This window comes from Microcebus murinus, chromosome 8, assembly GCF_040939455.1.
Source record: "Microcebus murinus isolate Inina chromosome 8, M.murinus_Inina_mat1.0, whole genome shotgun sequence".
NCBI classification, from domain to species: domain Eukaryota; kingdom Metazoa; phylum Chordata; class Mammalia; order Primates; family Cheirogaleidae; genus Microcebus; species Microcebus murinus.
Window position 1 is genome coordinate 61,909,123 of NC_134111.1, and position 26,240 is coordinate 61,935,362.

Sequence of the window (26,240 nt, forward strand, 5' to 3'; positions counted from 1 at the left end):
TCTTATCCTTAAAACCAGTATTCTCTCAAGATGGACAGTTATGCATCTACAATTAAAACTCTTAAGTAGACTTTCTCTAGGCATGACCTAATTGATCTTAGAAAAACAAAGAAAAACAAAAAAAGGAAGAGTAGATCCATGATTCCATCTCTTAGGTACTTGGCTCTTTCTATAAAATTAATTCTTTATACTCAGACATGTCCAGGGCCTTCCAGTGACTTCACTCATGATCCTTCTTACACTTAGAATATAATTTCCTTACTCCCTACATCTCAAAATGGCCAAATTCTGTTTAGCAGTGACAGTTCAGTTTATAGCCTCCCATTTCCACAGAGTCTTGCCTGATTAGGTTCTGAGGAAAATTTTGAGAAAAACAGTGTGTTGCTTTAGCTGCTATTACCATAAGTTGGCCATCCCAAGTAGGTAAAAATTTGTCACAAATAAGCTATTGAACGGAACAAAGAACAAAGTCCTTTGGCTAGGCCGGGTGCGGTGTCTCACGCCTGTAATCCTAGCTCTCTGGGAGGCCGAGGCGGGCGGATTGCTCAAGGTCAGGAGTTCAAAACCAGCCTGAGCAAGAGCGAGACCCCGTCTCTACTATAAATAGAAAGAAATTAATTGGCCAACTGATATATATATAAAAAAAATTAGCCGGGCATGGTGGTGCATGCCTGTAGTCCCAGCTACTCGGGAGGCTGAGGCAGAAGGATCGCTCGAGCCCAGGAGTTTGAGGTTGCTGTGAGCTAGGCTGACGCCACGGCACTCACTCTAGCCTGGACAACAAAGTGAGACTCTGTCTCAAAAAAAAAAAAAAAAAAAAAAAAAAAAAAAAAAAAGTCCTTGTGACAAATTGTTTCCTAGGAGTTAAAATACAACTGCCATTGCAGCCTATTACTAACCATTCTGGTGTTGCCACACTTTTATTTTAGTCAATTTGATACTGTAGCACAATTCCTTAGCATCCTAAAAGTAAAATATGGCGTTAACATTAAATGTTTTGTCTAAAAATATTTTAAAATACTTATATGAGGTCTCTAGATACCATGGAAGACACGATAGGATGTATCTGCAAACCTGAAAATTATTTCTCTGCCCCAGGCTTTCCAGCTTCATAGAGCCCATAACCTTCCAATCAAGGCAGACACCAGCACTTGGCTTAGAGGTTTGAATCATTTGGGGCTACTTCCTCAACTTACTGGGTAAAATTCTACAAAATGAGAAATAAATATTTGAGGAAAACCCAATTTCTTTCTTGACTAGGTTTTTCTTTTTCTTTAGTGAGGTTCTCCAAAAGTGAAATACATATGCAAATAATTACCAATATATTGAATGTTCTATATTTCCTTTAATGCATGCTAAAAGTGGTAATGTTTTCTTTCTAAGTTTTCAGTGAGGAGAAAGCGTCTATTGTTTCTACATTGTCAAGAAAAAAATGTGAATCAAAACAGCATCAAAGAAGCATATACAGTGATTCTTCAGTTTATCAATTATGTGAACATCTCGCTGAGTCAGTCATTTACCATTTAATTTCAAGTATTTCTGATGGCATCAAAGAAGGCAGAGAAAAAGAGAAAGCATGTGAAATCCAAGAAGCAGCATTTAATAAGATTATTTCAGTACATTCTCAAGTGTTTGAGAGCAGGTCAATTTCTATTGGAGAACTTGCTTTAAGTATTTCTGAAATCATTATTAAAATCCTTTGTAATAGTAACATTATAAAGGCTGACAATGCACAGCAAATGGGTTCCATAAAAACAAAATTCATTTACTGTCCAGGAGTAGCTTCTGCTGACTTTGATGACCTCTTTCAGGATTTCTTAATAGGAGTGATTCATGTATTGTCCAAAGAAATAGGAATAAATCATCACTTTGAAAGCAACAGAAGAAAAGAATCATTTTCCATATTTCAGAGCAATAGTGTATCCAATTGTGACAAAACCAATACTATGGAAAGACAGACAGTCCAAAGAGATTGGCAATCATCTACTCAACAAATTGATCCACTCATTCAAAAAACTAAATTAAATTATCTTGCACATAAATTAGACAGCCTGGCTAGTAATCTAAAATCAAATGAATCCAAAGAGGTAGTCAATAAAATTTTTAATATTGTTTTAGACCTATTTTTGCCAGATGAATGCCCAGAAAGGGCTACGGATTCTGGTACAATAGCAAGAAAAATTTTCTCCTCCCCAGATGATCAACAAAATAATAGCATACTTAGAAATAACCTAGGGCTCTCCCCCAAATCAGTTTTTCTTCTCAATATTGTATGTGAGAAACTTATTAGAATACTTTTGGAAAAATGCACAAGCACTGTATTTCTCGATAATGGTTCTATTTCTGATGAAATATCAGCAGAATGTCAACTTTTAAAAATACTTCAAAGTGTAGAAGATGGAGAATTTGATCATTGTAAGAGAGCAATGAATCGTGAACAACTTCAAGGAGATTACATGTCAGACCTTTTGGAAAATCTGGCAGAAATGGATCAAGGTTTATTGTCATCAGACTCTATGCTTACTATTATTTCCCACAGCTTGGTTAAATCATTGATGGATAAACTAACTCAGAGTATACAACAAAATCCTGAAAGTCCACCTTTTGCAAATGCACATTTGAACTACAGAACAAGAGAAATACAACCTAGTTTCACAAAACCAAAAAGGTCAGAATTAATAGCACAAGGTAAAAGCTCTTTAGGATGCATGAGTTATGAAAGTAATTCTGTGACAGAATCTCTGTACAATCCAAGTGTTGTTAGCTCCAAAATACAAGCACCATTTGGCAAGAAATACAAAGTAAAATGCTCTTCTCTGTCATCTCTTAAAAGACAAGGAACAAAGGAAATGGATCCAATAGCCATTGATAACAACCTCCATCATGGAGGTATGAATATAGGTGTTTATTCAGCCACACTTTTGGAAGATATAATTTCAGAATTGTTTTTTAAGCTCTCTACTTCATTGTGGGGTAAAAATAAAAACATCACCATGGCCCACCTCAATGAGATGAATACATTGCTTGTTAACAACATAGTGAATGAGTTTAATAATGTTCAAGTCACTGTTCTCCGGGATGCTGAAGAACAGCTGTGTTTTCCACCAATCCATAAAGAAACTGTTAGTAAGATTGTTGACTCAATTTATTATGATGTTTTACAGCCATATGAATTGACAGTTACATGTAGTAATAATCTGGCATATGACAGTACCTCAATAACAGAACAAATAACTAATGGCATATTGTTAGAGATTTTAGACTACCAACTCCCATATTCTTTCAGGGCACGGCTCATGCCCCACTCATGTTACCCTCTCAAAGCAGAAATTATACTGCAAAAGCTTCAAAATAACTTGAGAGAATTTACTTCCCTACCCAAGTCTTCAGCATGCTATAGCACCTTGTTATCATACTCATTTTTAGAAGATGTCATCAGAAGGCTTTTATCTCAGCTCATTCCTCCACCCAGTAAGGTGGCTTCCTCTTTGGGAAAACAATATTTAATCAGTTCAGATTTTAATGAAATGTCCACCTGTATAATAAATAAGGTTATGTCAGTCATTTCAAAACATAAAATATTGTTCACTATATATGATAATCAATATTTATGCACTGGAACAAACCTCCAAAAGATGGTGGATTCTGTTTATAGTAATATTTTGCGAACGTCTGATTCTCTTGCTTCGATACAGAAAAGTATAGTCAGCCGAAGCCCAATTATGGTTGACCGAATAGCCAGTTTAATTATCCAAGAGATTATTGAAAATCATCTTCAACCATTTTTGTGTAGAGGGCATTTACCTCGTCCAAGGACTCCACTGGATGCAGTATCTAATATGGTTAAACAGGTTCTCAGTGAAGTCACAGAGTTACACAGACCCCTGAAGCCATCACCCTTAGGTGTCTACCCTGATACATTTGTAGGGGAGATTGTTGCCAGACTTTTATCAAAGATTTTCAGCCCAAAGCATAACACTGAAGTTGAGCTGGAAAACATGACCCAAAAAATAGTAAACTCAGTAAATAATCATTTTGACAAAGTTAAAATTCACATTCTGTCTGATAACAAAGAGCAGTTTTTCCCCTCTGCCAATACAGATATTGTGGATGAACTTGTCACCTCAGTTTATAGAAATGTTTTAAAACAGCATGGGCTAGATCCTGACATTGATAAAGAATCTAAAGACAGTGACATTTTTGTGGAAAATATTACCAATTTAATTGTAGCAAGTATTTCAGATTACCTTCTTCATCCACTATTTTCTGGGGATTTGTCAGCTTCTTCCTGTTCTATTTCAACGGCTGAAAATATTGTTCAGGAAGTCCTCAGTGACATCAGTAAATCCACTGAGTCAAGCCAGAGTTTACCTCTGTATAACACGTTGCTGCCATACACATTTTTAGAAGACATGATCAGAGTACTATTATCTAAATTCTTTCCTTCCGCGTCTAGCGTGGTTCCTAATAGAGAACCCCCCGTTTGGGGAAGTGATAGATCAAGAGTGAATTTCAATGAAATTGCTTCTAACCTAATTAGTGATATTAGGATGAAAATTTCCCAACATGAAATTCGATTTTCAAAAGATGAAGAAGAAACCAAGTTTGTTTATTCAGAAGATGATGTTCAGCATCTTGTTGACTCAGTATTCAAAAATATTTTATCAGACTCTGAGTCTCAAGAATCAGTTGAGCAAAATATCACAAGCAGTAATGATGTTCTTATTGATAGAATAGCAGGTTTTATCATTAAACATATCTGCCAACAACATCTTCAGCCATTTGTGGATGGAAAGTCATTATCTTCCTCATCATACACATATTTCGATGATGAGAGAAGGCAGTTATTTTATGCCAGTGTTTATTCCTCAACTTTTTTGGAAGATGTGGTCTCTGGGGTTTTAAGCAAAATATTTCACAGAGTGGTAGGCATTGTACAAACAAAATCAGAAAGAGATTCAGAAGATGAACTGTTTGATAAAGCTGAAAACCTCATACATTTTATAACAGAGGAATTCTCAAAAGCCCAAGTTAGCATTTTAGATAATGCTGAGAAACAATTATGTTTGCCTCCAGTGGAAAAAGATGTAGTAAAAACAATTATTGACATGGTATACAGCAAAGTTTTGCAAGAATATGAAATGGAAATAATGCCTGATAAAGATTTTCTAAATGACACAAAGACATTGGCTGAAAGGATAACTAAAATCATCCTGGCTGAAATTTTTGATTTCCAAATTAAACCAGATCTTATAGCAAATCTGCCTTTTAAGTCACATTCTAAACTCAGTGCAAATGCTTTGATAAAGAAAGTTCAACATAATATTAGTAAATCAAGATTCCAAAGACAAGCTTCAACAATATATACAACTGTGTTATCACATACTCATTTGGAAAAAATAATAACTCAGCTTGTATCTAAAATGAGTCCATTGGCCTTCAGCACAGAACATCCATATATTTCTCAATCAGAGTTAAGTAATACAGTCATAAAACTCATAAATGAAATCATGTCAATAATTTCAAAACATGCAATATGTATTACTAAACATGGGAATGAAAAACAAAGTATGATTTCAGAAAAAGATATCCAGTCGATGGTTGATTCCATTTATGCTGATCTTTCTCATTCAAATCTGTACCAGTGTTTTACCAAAGATAAAAAAGACATAAGTAATATACCTGCCTCAAAAATAGCAAGTTTTATAATAAAAGAAATTTTTAACCATCATCTTCAGTCATTTTTATCTGGAGATAAATCTCTCCTTTCAACTACAGTTGATCAAGCTTACAAAACAAAAGCAACAGATCTTAAACAAAGAGAATTGTCTCTTATTGTGAATTCAGCTGTCTTTTTGGAGGAAGTAATTTCTGAGCTTTTATGCAAAATCCTTTATGCATTTTCACATAATGTTTTGGCTGCTGAAAATCCAGATAGAGCAAAAGCCAAAATTACTACCATTGTTACAACATTGGTAAATTCCATTATTATGGAGTTCACCACATCAGAGCTTTTAGTTGCGGATAGCTTTGATAAAAACTTGTGTCTTTCAGAGGGATATAAAGAAATGCTTCAAAAAACAGTCAACTCAATTTATGAAAAAATATTAGATGACTATAAATCTCTGACTAATGTATACAGGGCTATACAAAGTGACACTGTCTGTTTTGGAGGGAAAATATATCATTTGCTATTAGAAGAAATTTATGATCATCAGGTACAGTCATTAGTTTCAGGAGAATTAGTGTCTTCTTCCTATTCTTCTCCTCAAGCTGATAATATCATCACTCGTGTCCTCAACATCATCATGAAGGATAGCCATGCCTTACCATCATGTATTACTGTGTTCCCTCGTTCTCTTTTAGAAAATATGGTTTACAAGCTCCTAGTGCATATCTTCCCTTCAACTGACACTGAAAATGAACTGGAAGAGGAAGAGGTTCCACCAGATTATGAGTTTGTGGATGCAGCTTCAAAACTAACTGATGAAATTATAAAAGAAATTTCTGAACATGAGATTCGACTTTCCACAGCAGAAGATAATGTAGAAAATATGCAATTAGAAGCTATTGAAAATTTGATTAACTCCATATGTAATAATATTTTGAAGAAATCTGAATTCCAAGCTGAAGTAAAAAAAAGTGCAAGCAAAAAGGGAGGCTCATTTCTCAGTAAAATAGCTGTCTTCATTATGAAGGAAATCATGGATCATCATTTAAAGCCATTTTTACATGGTGAAGAATCATCTTTCAGTGACTTATCTGATTATAACCATGTCTCTTTACCTACTAAATCTGGCAAAGAAAAGACACAGCCTTCTTTATATTCAGCTACATTTTTGGAAGATGTAATTGTTGACCTTGTCCACAAATTTTGTTCCCTCCCCATTTTTACTGAAAATTCTAAGAAAAAAAAGATGCCAGAGTCAGACACTGTGGGCTTGGCTATAAAATTTGCAAACTCTCTGATAGGGGAATTTAAGAAAAGTGAAATTAAAGTATTACCAAATGCTGAAAAAATGCTTTCATTCCCACCAATCGATAAAGAGACAGTTGATAAAATATCCAATTTTGTATATGACCAATTCATAGGAAAATATGAATCTAATGATATTCAGGAAAATGATAAAAGTGACATTGTTATAGAAATGATTGCTGCTTTAGCCCAGAAAGCAATCTCTGCATTCAAGATTCAACCACTTTTCTCAGGAGACTGGTCTTCCATCTTCATTTCATTTCTAAATCCAGAAAACATCACCCAAAGAGTTCAGCACCTACCACAAAAAACCTCTACACAGATAATAAGATGCTTGAAAGGTAACCAACTTACTTTACCACAACAATCATATAAACACATTTCTTTATCCTCTGACCAGAAAAATGCGATTGACACTTTGGAAATAAATGGAGGTATGACGAGTAGAAAGAAAAGTTCCAAAACCAAGGACATATCAATGAAAAAAGGTGACATCCAAAATTCAATACTTACTTCTATAACTACCATTATGAAAAGCAACATTATTAACCTAATTTCAGGGTCAGCTGAAGGTGTGACAAATAAAAATAAAGAGGATGAAAATAAAATGGGAATTTCTATTAAAAAATATAGTAAGAATGTTTCCAAAGTTTATTCTCCAACTAGCAGTGTGAAAAAGAAATATACTCAGGAGCCATATTTGAGGGAAACCCTTAAAAATGATGAAATTGAGAAAAAAATAAAATCAGCTCCAAAAGACAAGGAAGGGAAAGGTCAAGAAGTACACACACATTTTCCAGTACCTCCTGATGATACGGAGTATGTGAATGAAATGCTCAGATCAGATTTTGAAAAAGACAATGAGAAGAAGATTGACAGTACAACAAAAAGATCATTTAAAAAAGATGACAATTCCTTTCAAATATCTACTTTGAAATCCAAGGAGAAAAATATGGGGACTTCAAAAGAGAAAACTTTGGAGATAGTAGCCCAAAAGCCAAGTAATGAGGAGAGGAGAAACTCTCTAGCTCAAATGGATATGGATGAGGCACTATACTCAGATTATGAAGATGTTCAAAATGTCATTGAAAATATTTATGATGATGTTTTTAAAATGTCTTCTCATGAACCATCAAGTTTTTCAAAATTAAGATGCAGTGAAACCCCCTCAGGTGATACAGCATTAAATGTAATCCAAGATGTTAACAAGGATTCGGTTCAGTCTGTAAAAACAGAAAATTTATCCTTCTCAATTAATAAAAATGTCCCTTCCAAAGAAAAAGAAATGAAAGAGAGAGAAAAAGAAAAAGAGAGAGGAAGAGAAAAAGAGGCAGAGAAAGATAAGGTAAGAGAGAGAGACATTAAAAGTGAACCCAGTAAACAAGACCTTCCTCAGCACTTCTCAGAAAGTAGACCTGGAATTTTTCCTGCAAAATTTTTAGAAGATGTTATTACAGAGATGGTTAACAAATTGATATTTTCTTCCTTACCTGAAACACAAACACATGATAGATGTCAAAACATAAATGATGATGAAAACCAAGCTGAACTCTATGATACTGCTTTGAAACTTATCGATTCACTATTAAAGGAGTTTTCAGATGCTCAAATTAAGGTATTTAGGCCAGATAAGAGAAATCAGTTTTTTCCACCTGCAGGTAAATATTCTTCAGTTTCTAAAATACCTTCCAGGTATAAGGAATCAAATACAGATGAAGTATTACCCAGCATTAAGATAAAAATTGTGGATAAAATGCCACATGTGGATAAAATGACTAAAATACCCTCTTCAGATAAGATACCTTTCCAAGATAAAATACCATCAATTGATAAAACATTGGTCAATAAAATTGTTCACTCCGCTGTTTGCAACATTTTGAAGGAATGTAGATCACAAGACTCTATTTGTAAAAATATAAACAGCAATGGAAAAAATTTAGCGAGGCAGCTATGTAGTGCAGTGATAAATGAAATTTTTCGACATCAACTTAACTTGATATTTTGTGATGAGGTTCCAGTTTCAACATGTTTTCCCCTGGAATCTAAGGATGTTGTTAAAAAGGTCCAAATGGTGGCCCAAACAGCCAGCAAAGAATGTCAAACATCATCACCATATACCATAATGTTGCCTCATAAATTTTTAGAGAATGTGATTTCTGCTCTTTTATGTAAATTCTTCCCAACAATATCTAATACCAAAACAAAACAGTCTGAGGGCAATTTGTTAGCAGAACTGGATTTCCTTCAAAGGATGTTAGTAAGTACAGTTGCAACAGAAATCTCCAAAGATGAAGATATGATTATACAGTATGTAGAATCCTTACATTCCAATGATGATGAAATTATTCAGTTAGTGGCTCAGTCTATTTATAATAATCTCTTGCCACAATTTGGATCCCAAGAGATCATACAAAATTGCATGACTAGTGGATGCAGAATCCTTTCAGAAACCATAGTTGACTTAGTTCTACGAGAAGTGACTGGCAATCAGCTCCAGCAATACTTTTGTGGAGAGCTAAGTCCACATCAGTGTGCTGAAGTGGAAAGTGTTGTTGAAAATATCCTGAAAGATGTTATCCAAACTACTAATGTGCTGCCACCTGAACCATCACATGTTCATAAACTATCTTATAACATAGTAGAAGAAATTGCTGTAAAATTTTTATCAAAGATTTTATCTATGTTTCCAAAAGTGCATAAAGAATCTTTCTTCTTTCAGTCCCTAGAAACAGAGATGGAAACAATAATCTCAAAAATACTAAATTCAATCCAAGAATTTATCTCCAAAAGTCAGATTAAACTTGTAGCACTGGCCAAGGAATCACCAACTGTACCTATAGCTGACAATGCAACTATTGAAAAAGTAGTTAATTCTGTTTATACCAGTATTTTAAAGCACTGTGGCTCTCTTACTTCTGTATTCAAAGATTTAATGGGTAAGAGCAATGCCCTCTCTGATATTATAGGGTTTTTAATGGTGAAAGAAATTTCTAATTCTGAATTTCAACCTCAAGTAGAGGAAGAATTATCAAGTACTGAATTAGTTCTAGAAGCAGTCAAAGTTATGGAAAAAGTGGTCAGAATTGTTGATAAATTTAAGTTCCAGGAAAATTCTTCATCTAGAAAAGATTCTACATTAGATGCCAAGTTTTTAGAGGAAGCATTGGCCTTGTTCTTGGCTAAACTAGCAAAGTTGCTAAGTGCCTCAAGCAAAGATGACAAAAGCTTTTCAAAGCCTGAGTTAAATAAAATTGCATCTCAACTGACAAAATCTGTAACAGCTGAAATTTCCAGAAGTAACATTACTCTTGTCAATGCTGATCCTGAAAAACACTTTTTAAATCCAGAAAGTATAGAAATGGTTTCTCATGTTGTAGATTCTGTTTACAGTGATGTCCTACAGCATTTCGGAACTGACAAAGAACTTTATTATGATATAAAAGATACAAACAAAGTCTTCCCTAAAAAGGTGGCTGGTTTAATTATTGATAGGGTTTCAAATTTTCCATTAGTTAGTCCAAAAAGTTCAAATGCTTCTAAATTGGGAGAGTTAGACATTAATAGAATTGTTCAAAAGGCACAAGAACACTCTGATAATATGATCTCTGACTTAGACAAAGACGAATCAGATCAAGATTTATCCAAAGAGGAATTTTCAGTTGAAATAGTTCCACATGTTGGGAGTAAACCGATTAAAATAGATCCAAGGATTGTCTCAGAACACTTAGCAGTCATTTCTGTAAAAACTCATCCTCTTGAGAAGCTTAAGGTGGAGTGTTTAAAAAGAACTGGACATAGCATAGCAGAACTGAGAAAAGCCTCAATAAGTGGTAAAAGTTATTCCTCCTCATATAATGTAGGACAGAGAAAGAAAGAAAGGCGTACTTCATTGGATCAGTCTGGGCGACTGGATTTAAAACCCTTCGAGGTAAGTGCAAAGGTAATGGCAGAAAAATGAAGAGTGAGACATGGTTGTTCTGTGATTTCTTTCCTCAAATAGGTCTATGAAAATGCATTTTGTTGTTGTATTTGCTCAGCCCGATAGGAGAATTGGTTGTACCAGTTCATCCATCTAATCATGTGATTTACTAGGACTTGCCATATCAATTCTGTGGCTCACTCTAAAAGTCTCAGGCTAGTTTTCTCAAGACAATCTATTTGAACTAACATTATTTTGAAGAATGGGAATATAAGAACATACCCTTAACAGTAAAACCAGACTGACTAAAATTATAATTGTCATTTGAAAATTCAGAAGAAACAATTTTGTATAATTTCTTTAGTTATTCATTATGAATATCTAAAGGAGTTCAAAAGGGCCAGCTAATAGAATATCAGGATATATAGAACTATCTAATATAGTTTTAATTCTCAAATTTAAGGCTCTACAGTAGTACTTTCTTTTAAAAAAAGCAACATTCATCAGCAAACATTAGACTGCAAACTTTTAGATTGCACTTGTCCTTATTATTTCACTTTAATTATATTAGTCTTTCCCATTTGCCCTGTACTCTCAAGATGCACCCAGTTTCTTTCCTCTTCCCTTGTTCTGGACTTAGCTGCCCTAATGCTGTACTCTTGTTGTACACCTAGCACTGCCCTGTAGCCCCATACTTGGGCCCCGAATATATTAAACTAATCGGGAATTCAAAATGCCAATAAAACTATTAATACTACTGAGTACAAAAGATTTGTTTAGCCAATAGATAGAGTTACATTGATCCATCAGACATTCTGATTTCTATCAAAGCCTCTTGTACTCATGGTGTGCATTAATAAAGAGGGCTCAGTTTGCTTAAGGATGTAGTCTGTGGCCTGGACACTGAACAAAGTTTTATATTAATAGAACCATTTCCCCTGGCACCTAAGCTCAGAGTGGGTTTTTTCCAACACTGTTCTGCTGCCTGTTGAATTAAATCTCAAGGTTGGCAAATATGTTAATTAATTCATTATGTTTTTAAACACAAATATTGAGACTATCATGGTCTGGGACTCCTTTATTCACCTTTACCCTTAGTTTTTTAGAACTGATGATGGTCCTTTTCAGCTCCAAAATTTCTTCTCCCATCTGGGTTCTCATCATTATATGAGCAGTACTTGGTAGTTTCCATTCATACATAAGCAATCCCTTGGGAGTAATCTTTCTGTGAACAGACTATAAAATAACATTACCCCAAATCAGTTTTTAACTATCTATGGAATTGTCTATCAAAAATCTTACCCCTAGCTACCAGCTTTCTTTACTTGAGTCATTTATATACCACAGAAAGCAGTAATAGAATATTTAAACCAAAACAAATATCTTTGTCCTCTTAAGGAAAGGAAAACCATCCCCAAAATAAAACAATAAACAAGCAGACATAGGGAACGCAGTTAAGGCATATGATTTGCACCAACCTGTGTGCTAATGTTGCCTATTTTCAGCAAAAGGACAGAGAAGAGACAGAAAAACAGAAGATTAGGTCAGACACCCTAGACTCTTATTGGCTGTATCTCAAGGCTTAATTCTCTGTTTTGAGGTACCATATATTTTTAGCACCCTAGATTTGTGCATGTTGAAACCTCATGCAGAAACAAAACCCAAAGCCATATAAAATGATTTTGGATATTCTAAACCATTGTTTTGCTTTGCTAACACAGATACTCAAAGTTGATTGTTTTAATTTTTTAAATAAGTTGTTCCAATATTTTGTTTTTACAAATATCCTTTTAAGGTCATTATCTGAAAACCTTGCTTACAATTTTACAAAGGGAGTTTGAGTTACAATATTATTAGATTAAATCAATTTTGAGGTTCTGTGGCGTGGTCAAAAGTTATAGAAATCAGAATGTTATTTTATGTAATTATGTTATAATTATCTTTTTTTAAAATCTGTTTTTAACATTGTCAATGAAATTGCAGTTTGACAGGGAAAATGAAATGAAATGAAGAATCTTTTGGAAAATACGTCCAAAAAATCAGTAGTGGAAGAATAGGCAATAAAAATTTAAGACAAAAATTTTGGCTATTCATTACTTTTAAAAATCGAAATTGTGCAATTTATTTTTTTTCCTTACAAATATGTATATTCATATTTCTCTAAAATTCCTTGCCTAGGATTTTAGAAAAATAGATTATCATGTCTACTTGTAGTGTCACAAAACTTTCAAGATAAATGACTTACATAGAAAATTATTAAATTATTTTTGGACAAAATGTAAAGTTTAGGCAAAAAAGAAACTCTATTAGAAATTCCACTGCTTTTTGGAGTAAGTTATGTAAGATTAATATATTTGAATGTAAAGAAATGATGGACAACAAATATTTCTTAAGATTTCTATTTATTTCTTCATTTAAAAATATTGCTAATATACAAATAAGTGGCATTTGAAGATAATTCTTAAATTGAAATTAGAAATCATAGGAAAATTGCTGTATCACACTAGAGCTACAAGAAAAGTGATTGAGGCATTTCTTTAAAAAAATTGTATTTTTAATTTCAGGCTGTTTGCAGAAATTCATTTCAGAATATACGAAAGCCTGATATTACCAAGGTGGAGCTTTTAAAAGATGTTCAAGGCAAAAAAGATCTTATTATTCGTTTAGTAGCTCATGATATTGATCAAGTGTATTTGGATGATGATATACAAGAGGAGATAAATTCTGATGAAGATGAAATTGTTTTAAGAGAGGTTTTTGCACAAGAACACCCACTCGAAAATCAAGATAAAGAATTCAAGAAGCCAGTGGAAAGCAAAGTTTCCCCTAAGCCAATGCTAAGCACAAACAGCATCAAAAAATTCTTGTCATTAAGTAAATGTTGTCAGCCCACATCCAGTGCAAATATTGAAAGTATTGAACCAATTTCAAATGAGATAATAGAATCTGATGAAACACTTGTTAAAAGAGCTGCTGCTGAGCTTAACATGGCAGCAACAAAAACCACACCTGAAGCAGTCTCTTCAGAGAAAAAGCCAGAGCGTAAGGTAAGTGAGTAGCATGGCTGTCAATGAAAAGGTAGAGAGCTTCACAAATTTGGTCCAAGAATGTACCTTATGAGACACAAAAGAACACTAAAATGAATTATCTCCTGCCAAAGCTGGTGATATTTACAGCATAAGGGAAATAATGAACAGATATAGCCATGAAAGTCAACTTTGGGAAAGCAGATAATGGAAAGAAACCTAGATTAATTGGAAGCCCAAGGAAAAAAGAAAATGGAAACCTGTTAAGAAAAATGTAAGCTAATTATTGAAAACAACAGATTCCAGCCCTTTTGTATTTTTCGCTGGTAAATACTCATTGAAATTTTATGTGGAGAGCCACATGCCAATAGAACAGGGCAAGAAGGCTGGCTGAGACAGGTGGAAGTGTAAAAATATCCACAGAAATTTAGATTCTTCTGAGTTTGAATCCTGACTCTGACTCAATAGCTAAGTGACCTTTAGGCAAGTCACATAGCCTACTTTTTTTTTAAAAGTGTCTTAGCCAACTTATTCAGACTTAACAAATCAATTAAAATTTTTAATGTCACCCTATAATTAGCTCATAAATTCTAGAATCATCAGGGTGCAGAGCTCTTGTTACTGATTCCAAGCCCTTAAGTGATGGTCTGGGCCTCAGTGAGCCTTTGGGATTTTTCCTATCCATATATCTATACCATAACATTTTTTTGGAGAATATATGATTTAGAATTTCCTAATGAAACAATTCTTTGTATTATTCATTTGATGAGATTCCCAGGTTAATACAAAAGCTGACATGAATCAGAGAAAAGAACAGAGACTTAACTCTGGTCAATTCAAAAGAACATGATTCCCAACAAATAGATCAAAGTATTTGTTAAGATAATTTACCTGGAAAGCTTCCTAGTTGACCCAAGTTGAATTGAATCTCTGTTCTTTTCTCTTTTGTATGCATAAAAATATGATTAAAAGTATTTTTACAGTTTAGAAATGGAAAATGATATTCTTTAAATATTGTTCTAGGTTTATGTTTAAAATCTACTCAAAACCCAATATCATAATTTAGATCACCCTCACTGAGCCATTTCAAGAGAATTACATTGGAAGAGACATTTTACTTAGAATTATAGGATGCAACCACCTTTTAAGTAATCTCTAAAACTTTTTCTTAAAGTATACATTAGACTGAAAAATAATGCCAAAAAATGAGAAAGTACATATATCAAAGTCTACTTTGCATAATACCTGATTTTCACATCCAGGAAGAAGAAACGAATCTTGTTGCTGAACCTACACATTACTTAATACACAGAATTATGAGTTCATCTTCATACAACCAAGAAGACCTCATTCCATATACCAGGTACATAAAATTAAGGCAATACAAATGTAGAAAACTAAGATGAAAGTAGAGCTTATAGGAAGAATGCGGCCCATAGTAAAACCTAATGGAACAAATATTCATCTTCAGACCTTTACTCATTTCTTCTTATTCTGCCCTCCCTTGGCTTCCCACTGTGGAAAATTTCTAACCCTCCTCTTTCTACCTGCTCCCTATTTTTAGTTACCTGGCTCTACACCTTTGTTTTGAGACCTGTTTATAGTGCAATCATGTCTTGGATCAAGTATTTGCTAATGGATTAGGATACTTTTTAACCTGAGAGACAGGCACTGGGTCAGCAATAGAATATGCACTATGAGAACAAAAGGCTTCCTGCACAGCTCTCTTAAATAAGCCAAATGTTCTAATGTCCACTGCCTGTACAAAGAATCTACAGAAGAGAGGAAGAAATATAAGTTGGACCATTCAGAGATGAATTCTAAAAGCTAAAGAGTTTGTTGTGGGGCTTTAAGAATAAGTAGCATTTATATGAGCAGAAGACAATCCAAGTTTGGGTGACTGTATTAGCAAAATATAAACTGTATGCCAGTTATATGTGACAGAGAGGATCAAAGTGTACTGTAGACTTAAGATCTGATTAATAACTGTCAAGAATCGATAAAACATCTAAAATTGTTCTTAAGTTTATAAAAATATTTATAACATGGAAGAGGTACATTATTATCTGGGGAGAAGCATTGGGTATACAAAGAAAAAAGTCGTTTATATTTTTTTTCCACTCAGTATGATGGAATTATTATTTTTTTGACATGACAGTGTTTTGTAACTTCTATTTCTGGCCCACTATTGTCCATTTTCTCCTGCATATTATTTCTTTTATTAGTAACATACATAACTAGTAATGAAGGCACCTTCTACTGTTTACATCAGTGAAGTAGAATGAACCATAGATAATACTAAATAAAAATAAATTCAGAGCAAGATGATAGATACCAGGTCCTTGTTTTCTATGTAAAAAAAAAAATAAACAACTACAAACCTACTAAATCCACTTTATATATAAAAAAAAGAGCTTTGGAAACCAAAGATTTGCAACAACCAAATGAACACTTAATCAAGGAAAAGCCACATAAAAAATGAAAAAAAAATCTGTGGATTTTAACTTGTTCTTGTACTCAAACTCTTCCTAGCATGATACATCACAGTAGGGATAAAGGAGTCCAATTCCCAGCTATTTCCATTATGGTGGAAAAAGTAGAGTAGAACTTGGTTGCAATGTTCTGGGCTATCTATGTGCTTCCTAAGGAAATTATTTTTATCTGATCTGACTAGGAGCTCAGATATAGGCAATGGTGGCATAGACTGGATTGAAGCCTGGAAACCATAGAAGATAGTTGATAGGTGCCACAATACAGGAAAACTACAGGGGGACTGCAGAGCCACAAACACCTTGTGAAAGAGATTGTGGGAAGAAGAATACCATAGAATATCTAAGGCCCTGAGAAGAAGCAAGGAGAGACCTACTGTAAAGTTAAGTCATTTAAAAACAGCTCAGGTAAACTAGAGAAATATGGCTCATTCAAAAGAACATGATTAATCTCCAGATAATGTACCTAAATAAATACATCAATTGAAATACATGGCAAAGACTTCAAAACCACTACCTTAAATAGGTTCAAGAATTTTAGGAAAGCACAAAAACTAATGAAATTAGGAAAAAAAATATATATCAATAAAATGAGAATATCAACAAAGAGATAGAAATTATTTTTAAAAAAGAACTAAGATTCTGGAGCTGTAAAATATAACTGAATTTAAAATTTCACTGGAGAGTCTCAACATCAAACTTGGATAGACAGAAGAAAGAATCAGTGAACTTAAACACAAGTCACTGGAAATTATTAAGTCTAAAGACTAAAAAGGAAAAAAAAAGACTGAGTGAAAAGTGGACAGAGCCTAAGGGACTTTTGGGACACTCTCAAGCAGACCAATATAAACATTAGGTGAGTCCCAGAAGAAGAGATTGAGAAAGGAGGAGAGAGATTATTTGAGGAAATAATTGCTGAAAACTTCCTAAATTTGAAGAAACACATGGATACATAAGAAGCTTAATGAACTCCAAGTAAAATAAAAACAAAAGTACCCACCAAGGGACATACATAATTATCAAATATTTGGTCAGAAGACAAAGACAGAATATTAAAAGCAGAAAGAAAAAAATTAAAGGAATCTCAATGAGATTATCAGTGGATATTTCAGTAAAAATCTTGCTGGCCAAGAGGCAGTGGGATGATATATTTCAAGGGCTGAAAGAAAAATAATAATGTCAAACAAGACCTCTACATCCAGCAAAAATGTGTCATCAATGAGAAAATAGTAAGACATTCCAACACACACAAAACAGAAAAGAAAAGAAAAATCTAAGGGAGTTCATTAACAATATAACTATCTGACAAAAAATACTGAAGAAAGTTTTTTTCAAGTTCAAAAGAAAAATGAAAGGATGCTAGATAGTATGAAAGATATATGTATCTTTCAAAGTATCAAAGTATATGAAAAGTATCAAAGATATATGAAAATATAAATTTCTGAAGTAAATATAAATACATGGAAAATATAAAAACCAGTATTTTCAGAATTTGGTTCATAACTTCACTTTTTACTTTATATAGGATTTAAAAGACAAATGCATAAAATATAGATTATCTGTGTTGATGGGTACAGAATATATAAGACATAATTTGGGATATCAGAAACATAAAGTGAGTAGGGGGCAGATGTGAAGAAGTAGCAATTAAGCAATTAAGGTAACTTGTTATCAATGTAAGAAAGATTTTAACTTTAGGATATTATATGTAATCCTTGTGGTAATCACAACGAAATAATGTATAGAATACACATAAAAGGAAATAAGAAGGAAACCAAAATGTGTCACTAAAAACATCAACTAAATACAAAGGAAGATAATAGTAGTGAAGGAAATGAGGGACAAAAACCTACAAGACACATAAACAAATAACAAAACGGCAAAGGAAAGTTCTTCCCTATCAGTAGTTAATTGAAGTGTAAATGGATTAAACACTTAAATCAAAAGATGTAGAATGACAAAATAGATTTAAACAGCAGGATTCAACTACATATCATCTACAAGATACTCACTTTAGATCTAAGGACACATACACATTGGAAGTCAAAGAATGGGAAAAGGTACCTATACAAATGGACACAAAAAGAGGGCAAGGGCAGCTGTATGGATATCAGACAAAGCAGACTTTAAGTGAAAAACTGTTATAAGAAAAAAAGAAAGACACTATATAATGATTAAATGATAAAACTCACCAAGAACTATAAACTTTAAACATATATAGACTGTCTCCAGCTTAACAATCATTTTAATTGTGATTTTTTGATGTTATTGTGGTGTGAAAGCAAGGCATGTTCAGTAGAGATTCAATAAAGTACATATAAGATACTCAACAAGTTATTATAAAATAACCTTTATGTTAGATGATTTGGCCTACCTGTAAGCTACTGTAAGTGTTATGAACACTTACAGTAGCTTACAGTAGATTCAGTTAAACTATGATGTTTGGTAGGTTAGGAGAATTAAATACATTTTCAACTTATGATATTTTAAATTTATAAGGGGTTTATTGAAACATAAGCCCATCATGAATTGAGCAGCATCTGTATGCATCAAACATCAGAGCTCCAAACTATATGAAATAACTACTGACAGAATTAAAGAAGGAAAGAGATAGCACTACAAAAATAGTAGAGGACTTCAATAGATGACTTCCAAAATGTAGAGAACAACCAGACAGAATGTTGGTAAGGTCATAGAGTATATGAATAACACTATAGACTAATTGAACCTAACAGATATACACAGTATACTCCACCCACCAATAGCAGAATACACAGTTTTCTCGAGTGCACATAGAACACTTCTCCAGGATAGACCATATCTTAAGCCACAAAATGAGTCTTAATAGTTTTAAGAAGTTTGAATTCATATAGAGTATCTTTTCAAATCACAATGGAATGAAAGTAGAAATCAATAGCAGAAGGAAAAACAAAAACATCTGCAAATATGTGAAAATTAAGACACTTCCCTTCACTAATGGATCAGAGAAGAAATCACAAGGGAAATTTGAAAACATTTGAGATAAATGAAAATGAAAACAAAATTTACCAAAAATTATGGGCTACAGCAAAAGGATTATTGTTAGGAGGAAAATTTTTAGTTGTAAATTATTCATTAAAAAAGAAGAAAAATTTGGGAAAAGTAGCAAGATTGTGGACTAGAAGCTGCCTGCACAATGCCACTCCAATGAAGAGGACTGAAAATGGTGGATAGATGCCCATCTTTGGATTAATTGTCTGATCAAAAGCACTGAGAATCTACAGAGAAAAGGCAGAAGTGAAGAAGTGGGAAGTGGGAAAAGGTGATCAGCAGAACTAGAAGTACTTAGGGAAGGTGTACATATATGGGAAAGGGAAGGAGGAAAATACCCCAGACTCCATGCTTTCCCTGAGGATACTGCAACCAGAGCAGTGGGAGGACCCCTCCACTGCAGCAGGCCTCTGGTGCAGATTGAGAGCCATGGGCACTGTGGCTGGCACTATTGTAATAACCTAACCCTGGAATTCTACTTTTGCCCACAGGTCAGATCTGTGACTGCAGCCTCCTGCCTGACCTTACCAGGCAGGGAGGGAGCGGGAAATCCTAGCACTCACACGCGCCTCATGGGCAAGTGACATATACTCCAGCTCCACCAGTGCCACTTGGGCCCTAAGCAAAGCAGGAGACTAAGGGCTCTGCACCGGCTGCTGTGATCTGGACAATCATGCTCAATTGCACTTCCTGTAGGACCCAGGAAGAGTATGTGCCCATTGCCCTCAGGGCACACTGCTGAGATAGCAGGACCACTGCCACTACCACTGCCACTACAGCCTGAAGGGCCTCATGTGGGACAATAACCAGTGCAGCTGAGGCCTTTGGTCTGCACACTACTGACCCACACCATTATGCACAGGCACCCTGGGTGTTGCACCCTGAGCATGCCCTGCCCCACTCATACCCCTTGGTGCATGGCTATCCCATACTGCAAGCTGAGCATTGTGCTCCACAGACCTGCTCCAGCCTGAGTAGGCACCCCGCCCGATGGGGCTAATCTGTCCAGGGGTCCCATCCACCTTACATGTGAGCTGAGACATTCCAGCCTGCTCTGCACTAGGGGCCACTCTGCCCCACGATCCTTGGACTTGTGGGGCTGCTACACTCTGAGCACCTGGTACCCCCTGTGCTGCACCCGGCTCAGACCTCACCCAGTGCACACAACTGGCACCTCGGCTTTCCAGGCCTGCACGCATGCACACCATGCCCAGTGGACCTCCTCCATCCCCCACACACACCTCATCCTCCTGGCCAGTTTTACCTCTTGTGTGCACCAAGCATTAGGGCCCAGCCCTGCCACAGTGGGAAAGTGACAAACTCAAAGGAACAGGGGAGATGCAGTAGACCAGCAGTGTTAAAGGCTCACGGTACATCAACCCTTGTCCTGCCAAGCACTATATTCAGAGACCCATGCCTATCTTCACTGAGCAACAGAAGTCTCCGTAGAGGAGAACAGGTGTACCATATCTACTACCTGTTTTGAGCTGAGAGAAGTGGCACCAAATGAAAAGGCACCAGTATGAAAACTCCAGCAACATAAAAAACAAGCTGTCTCAACACCCACAAAGAATTGCAATAGCTCTCCAGTAATGAACTATAACCAAAAGGAAATTTTAGAAATGACAGATATGGAATTCAGATTTTGGGTGGCCAGTAAGATGAATGGAATTGAGGAGATTGTAAAAAACCATATCAAGGAAACCAAAACAGTAATTCAGGACAGGAACACAAAATTTACTTAAGAAATAGATAACATTAAAAAAGAGATAATAGAACGTAAAGAAATGAAACAGTCATTTAGGGAATTTTAAAATACATCAGAAAGCTTTAACAACAGATTAGACCAAGCAAAAGAAAGAATTTCAGAGCTTGAAGACAAAGATTTCAAAGTAACTCAGTCAGTAAAAAAACACAGAAGAAAGAACAAAGAAGAGTGATCACCGAGAGAAATATGGGATTATGCAAAGCAAATTAATATAAGAATTATAGATATCTCTGAAAAAGAAGAAAAACCAATAAGAGATTTAGATATCCATAGCAGTATCAGGGAAGTTTTCCTCAATTATTCTCTCAAATAGATTTTCCATGCTTATTGGTTTTAGAAGGAGAAAGTCTTCCCCAGAGAAGTAAACACTAAGGGAATTTGTCACCACTGGACCTGCCCTATAGGAAATGCATAAAAGTGCTCTCTATACGTGGAAAAGAACAATCAATACTGACCAATGTAAAAACATCCAAAGTTAAAGCTTTCAACCTTTACAAAACAGTAACACAAGGGAAAAAACAAAGCAACTAAGTATCATTCAACATGATGAACAGAACAGCATCTCACAAATCAATACTAACATTAAATAGTTTTAATACTCCTTTTAAAAGGTACAGACTGGCTTAATGAATGGAAGAACACACTCCAAGCTTGTACTGTCTCCAATAAACCTGTTTAATTCATAAGGATACTCATAGGCTCAAGGTAAAGGGAAGGAAAAATATATTCCATGTGAATGGAAATCAAAAGTGAGCAGGAGTAGCTATTCTTATATCAGATAAAATAAACTTACAGTTAATAATGGTAAAAAAAAGATAAAGAGGTTCATTATATGATGATAAAAAGAGCAATGCAGCAATAAGCTATAACAATCCTAAATATATAGGTACCTAACACAGAAGTTCCCAGATTCAAAAATAAAATGCTACTACATCTAATCAAAGAAATAAACAGCAAAGCCATAATTTCTGGAGATTCTAACATTCAGTACTAACAGAACTGGACAGGTCACTGATGCAGATGAGCAACAAACACTGGACTCAAACAAGATGCTAGGTCAAACGAACCTAACAGACATCTATAGAACATTCTACCCCCAAACTGCAGAGTATACATTCTTTTCACTAGCACGTGAGAAATTTTCCAAGATAGATCATATATTAGCTCACAAAATAAGTCTCAGTATATTCATAAAATTAAAAATTATTTCATGTATCTTAGACTAAAATAGAATAAAACTAGAAATCAATTCCAAGAGATACTCTTAAATCCACACAAAATCATGGAAATTAAACAGCCTCTGTTGAATGATCATTGGCTCAATGATGAAATTAAGATGTAAATCAAAATATTTTTCAAACTGAATGTCAATCATGACACAAGCATCCAAAATCCATGTATGCGGCTAAATCAGCGTTGAGAAGAAAATTAACAGACCTAAATGCTTACATCAAAAAGACAGAAAGATAACAAATTAACAAGCCACTGTCACACCTCAAGGATCTACAAAATAACAAGTCATACCCAAAGCTAGCAGAAGGAAAGAAATAACAAAGCTCAGAGCAGAACTAAATGAAATGGAAGCCAAAAAAAAAACACAAACAAACAAAAAAAAAAAACAAATACAAAGTATTAACAAAACAAAAAGCTGGCTTTTTGTAAAGATAAAATCAATAAATATCCAGCTAGATTAACCAGAAATAGAAGAGAAGGCACCCAAATAAGCTCAATCAGAAATGAAAAAGGAGACATTACAAATGATAACACAGAAATACAAAATATCATCCATGAATACTATGTAAATCTCTATGCATACAAACTGGAAAACTTAGAGGAAATGAATAAATTCCTGGAAACACCAACTTTCCAAGCTTGAATCAGGAAGAAATAGAAATCCTGAACAAGTCAATAACAAGCAGCAAGATTAAAACAATAATAAAAAATCTACCAACAAGGAAAAGCCCTGGACCAGACAGACTCACTGCTGAATTCTATCAGACCTACAAAGAAAACTGGTACCTATCCTACAGAAATTATTCCATCACATTGAGAAGGAAGGAATCATCCTTAAATAATTCCAAAAGCCAGCATCGCCTTGATACCCAAACCAGAAAAGGAATCTCCCCCCCCAAAAAGAAAACTATAGACTAGCATACATTATGAACATAGATGCAAAAATCCTAAACACAGAATACTAGCAAACTGAATTCAACAGTGCATCAAAAAATAATGCAACATGATCAAATGGGTTTCATCCCAGAAATGCAAGGATGGTTTAACATATGCAAATCAAAAAACATGATTCGCCACATAAACAAGCAAAAACAAAGACTTCATGATCATTTCAATAGATGCAGAAAAGCATTTGATAAAATCTAGAACCCTTTCTTGATAAAAACCCTCAACAAACTAGGCAGAGAAGAAGCATACTTCAAAAATACAAAAGCCATATATAACAGCCATACAGCCAACATCATACTGAATGGGGAAAAGTTGAAAGTATTTCCCCTAAGAACCAGAATAAGATAGGGGTGCCCACTTTCACCACTTCTATTCAATGTAGTACTGGAAGTTACAGACAGAGCAATCAGGAAAGAGAAAAAAATAAAGGATATCCAGGGGGGTGTGGTGGCTCACACCTGTAATCCAAGTACTCTGGGAGTCGGAGGTGGGAGGACTGACTGAGCTCAGGAGCTCAAGACTAGCCTGAGCAAGAGCAAGACCTCATTTCTACAAAAATAGAATAAAAATAGCTGGGTCTCATGGCATATGGCTATAGTCCTAGCTTCTCAGGAAGCTGAGGCAGGAGGATCACTTTAGCCCAGAAGTTGAAGGTTGCAGTGAGCTACAGTGACACCATTGCACTCTACCCAGGGCAACAGAGTGTGACTCTGTCTCAGATAAATAAATAAAATCCAAATCAGGAAAGAGGAGGTCAAATTGTCTCTGTTCCCTGATGATATAATCTTATATCGAGAAAATCCTAAAGACTCCACCATAAGACTCTTAGAATTGATAAATAAATTCAGCAATCTCATATGGAAAAATCAATGTACACAAATTATTGTATTTCTATATGCTAATAATAGTCAAGCTGAGAGTCATATCAAGGACTCGATGTCATTTACAATAGAGACAAAGAAAATAAAATACCTAAGAAAATACTTAACCAGTGAGGTGAAAGATCTCCACAAGAACTACAAAACACTAATGATGGAAATCAAAGATGATGCAAACAAATGGAAAAACATCCTATGCTCATGAGTTGGTAGAATGTTTTTGCAGAAATAGAAAAATTCATCCTAGAGTTCACTGGAAGCTCAAGGGACCCTTAGTAGCCAAAACAATTTTTAAAAAGAGCAAAGTTGGAGTTCTCTCACTTCCTGATTTCAAAACTTACTACAAACCCACAGCAATCAAACAGTATGATACTGTCATAAAGACAGACTTATAGAGCAAGGAAAAAGAATAGAGAATCCAGAAATAAACCCTTGCATATATGGTCAAATGACTTTTGACAATGGTGTCAAGACCATTTCATGGGGAAAGGATAGCCTTTAGAACAAATGGTGCTGGAAAAAATAGACATCCACATGCAAAAAACATGAAGTTGAACCCTTATCTTACACTACACACAAAAATTAACTCAAAATGGATCAGAGATCTAAATATAAGAGCAATAACTTTACAGATGATTCTTATATGAAGACATAAGTTTCATGACATTGGATTGGGCAATGATGTATTATTATGATGCCAAAAGCACAGACAAGAAAAGAAAAATACAAATAAATTGTACTTCATCAAAATTAGAAACTTTTGTACTTCAAAGGATACTATCAATAAATTGAAAATTCAACCCATAGAATCGGAGAAAATATTTGCAAATCATATACCTACTAAGGGATTAATATCCAGAATATATAAAGAACTCCTATAACTCAACAATAAAAATGACCCAATTAAAATGTGCAAAGGACTTGAATAGACAGTTCTCCAAAGAAGATATACAAATTGCTACTAGGTAAGCACACAAAATGATGTTGCATGTCACTAATCATTAGGGAAATGCATATCAAAATCATGAGATACTACTTTAACCCTATTAGAATAGCTATTTGAAGAAAGGGAACTGTAGATGAGGGGAGGACAAGGGTGGGGAGGAAGGAAGGAAAGGAGAAAGAGGAAGGAAGGAAGAAAGGGAGGAAGGAAGGAAGGAAGGAAAGAAGGAAGGAAGGAAGGAAGGAAGGAAGGAAGGAAGGAAGGAAGGAAGGAAGGAAGGAAGGAAGGAAGGAAGGAAGGAAGGAAGGAAGGAAGGAAAAGAATTGGTAAGGGTGTAGAGAAATTAGAACTCCTGTGAATTTATGGTAGAAAGTTAAAATGGTGTAGTCACTGTGGGAAACAGTATGGTGGTTTCTCAAAAATTAAACATAGGATTACCCAATGATCCTGAAATTCCATTTCTGGGTATATACCCAAAATAATTGAAAGCAGGGACTAAAACAGATGTCTGCCCCACATTATTCATCATAGACAAATGGTGGAAGCAACCCAGGTGTCCATCAATAGATGAATAGTTAAACTAAATGTTTGATATGCATTCATGGACTACATTATTCAGCCTTAAAAAGGAAGAAAATTCTGACATGTGTGAACCTTGAAGATATGCTGATTGAAATGTCAGTTACAAAAGGACAAATATTGTGTCTCATCTGAGGTCCCTAAAGTAGTCAAATTCATAGAGATAGAAAGTAGATAGAAAGTAGGTTTTAATGAGTTAGGAAGAAAGGGAAATGGCGTGCTAGTGATTTAGTGGTATAGAGTTTAAGTTGAGGAAGATGACAAGGTTCTGGAAATGGAAGGTGGTGATGGTTGTACAACGATGTGAATGTACTTAATGTCACAGAACTTTACGCTTAAAAAAATGTTTGAGATGGTAAATTTTATATATGTGTGTGTGTGTGTGTGTGTGTGTGTGTGTGTATAAAACCATAATTTTAAAAATGAGAGAAAAAAATAAATTTAGAAATCA

At 34.7% G+C, this 26,240-nt stretch overlaps 1 protein-coding gene across 1 annotated transcript in view; it reads left to right on the forward strand.

Annotated features, from left to right (window-relative positions):
* The window catches only part of FSIP2 (fibrous sheath interacting protein 2), a 95,337-nt gene that overhangs the window by 63,385 nt on the left and 5,712 nt on the right, over nucleotides 1-26,240 (forward strand). The window contains exons 17-19 of the mRNA XM_076005738.1: nucleotides 1,384-10,904; nucleotides 13,460-13,942; nucleotides 15,184-15,284. Coding sequence (XP_075861853.1) covers nucleotides 1,384-10,904; nucleotides 13,460-13,942; nucleotides 15,184-15,284 — 10,105 coding nt within the window. The remainder of the gene's footprint in view (nucleotides 1-1,383; nucleotides 10,905-13,459; nucleotides 13,943-15,183; nucleotides 15,285-26,240) is intronic.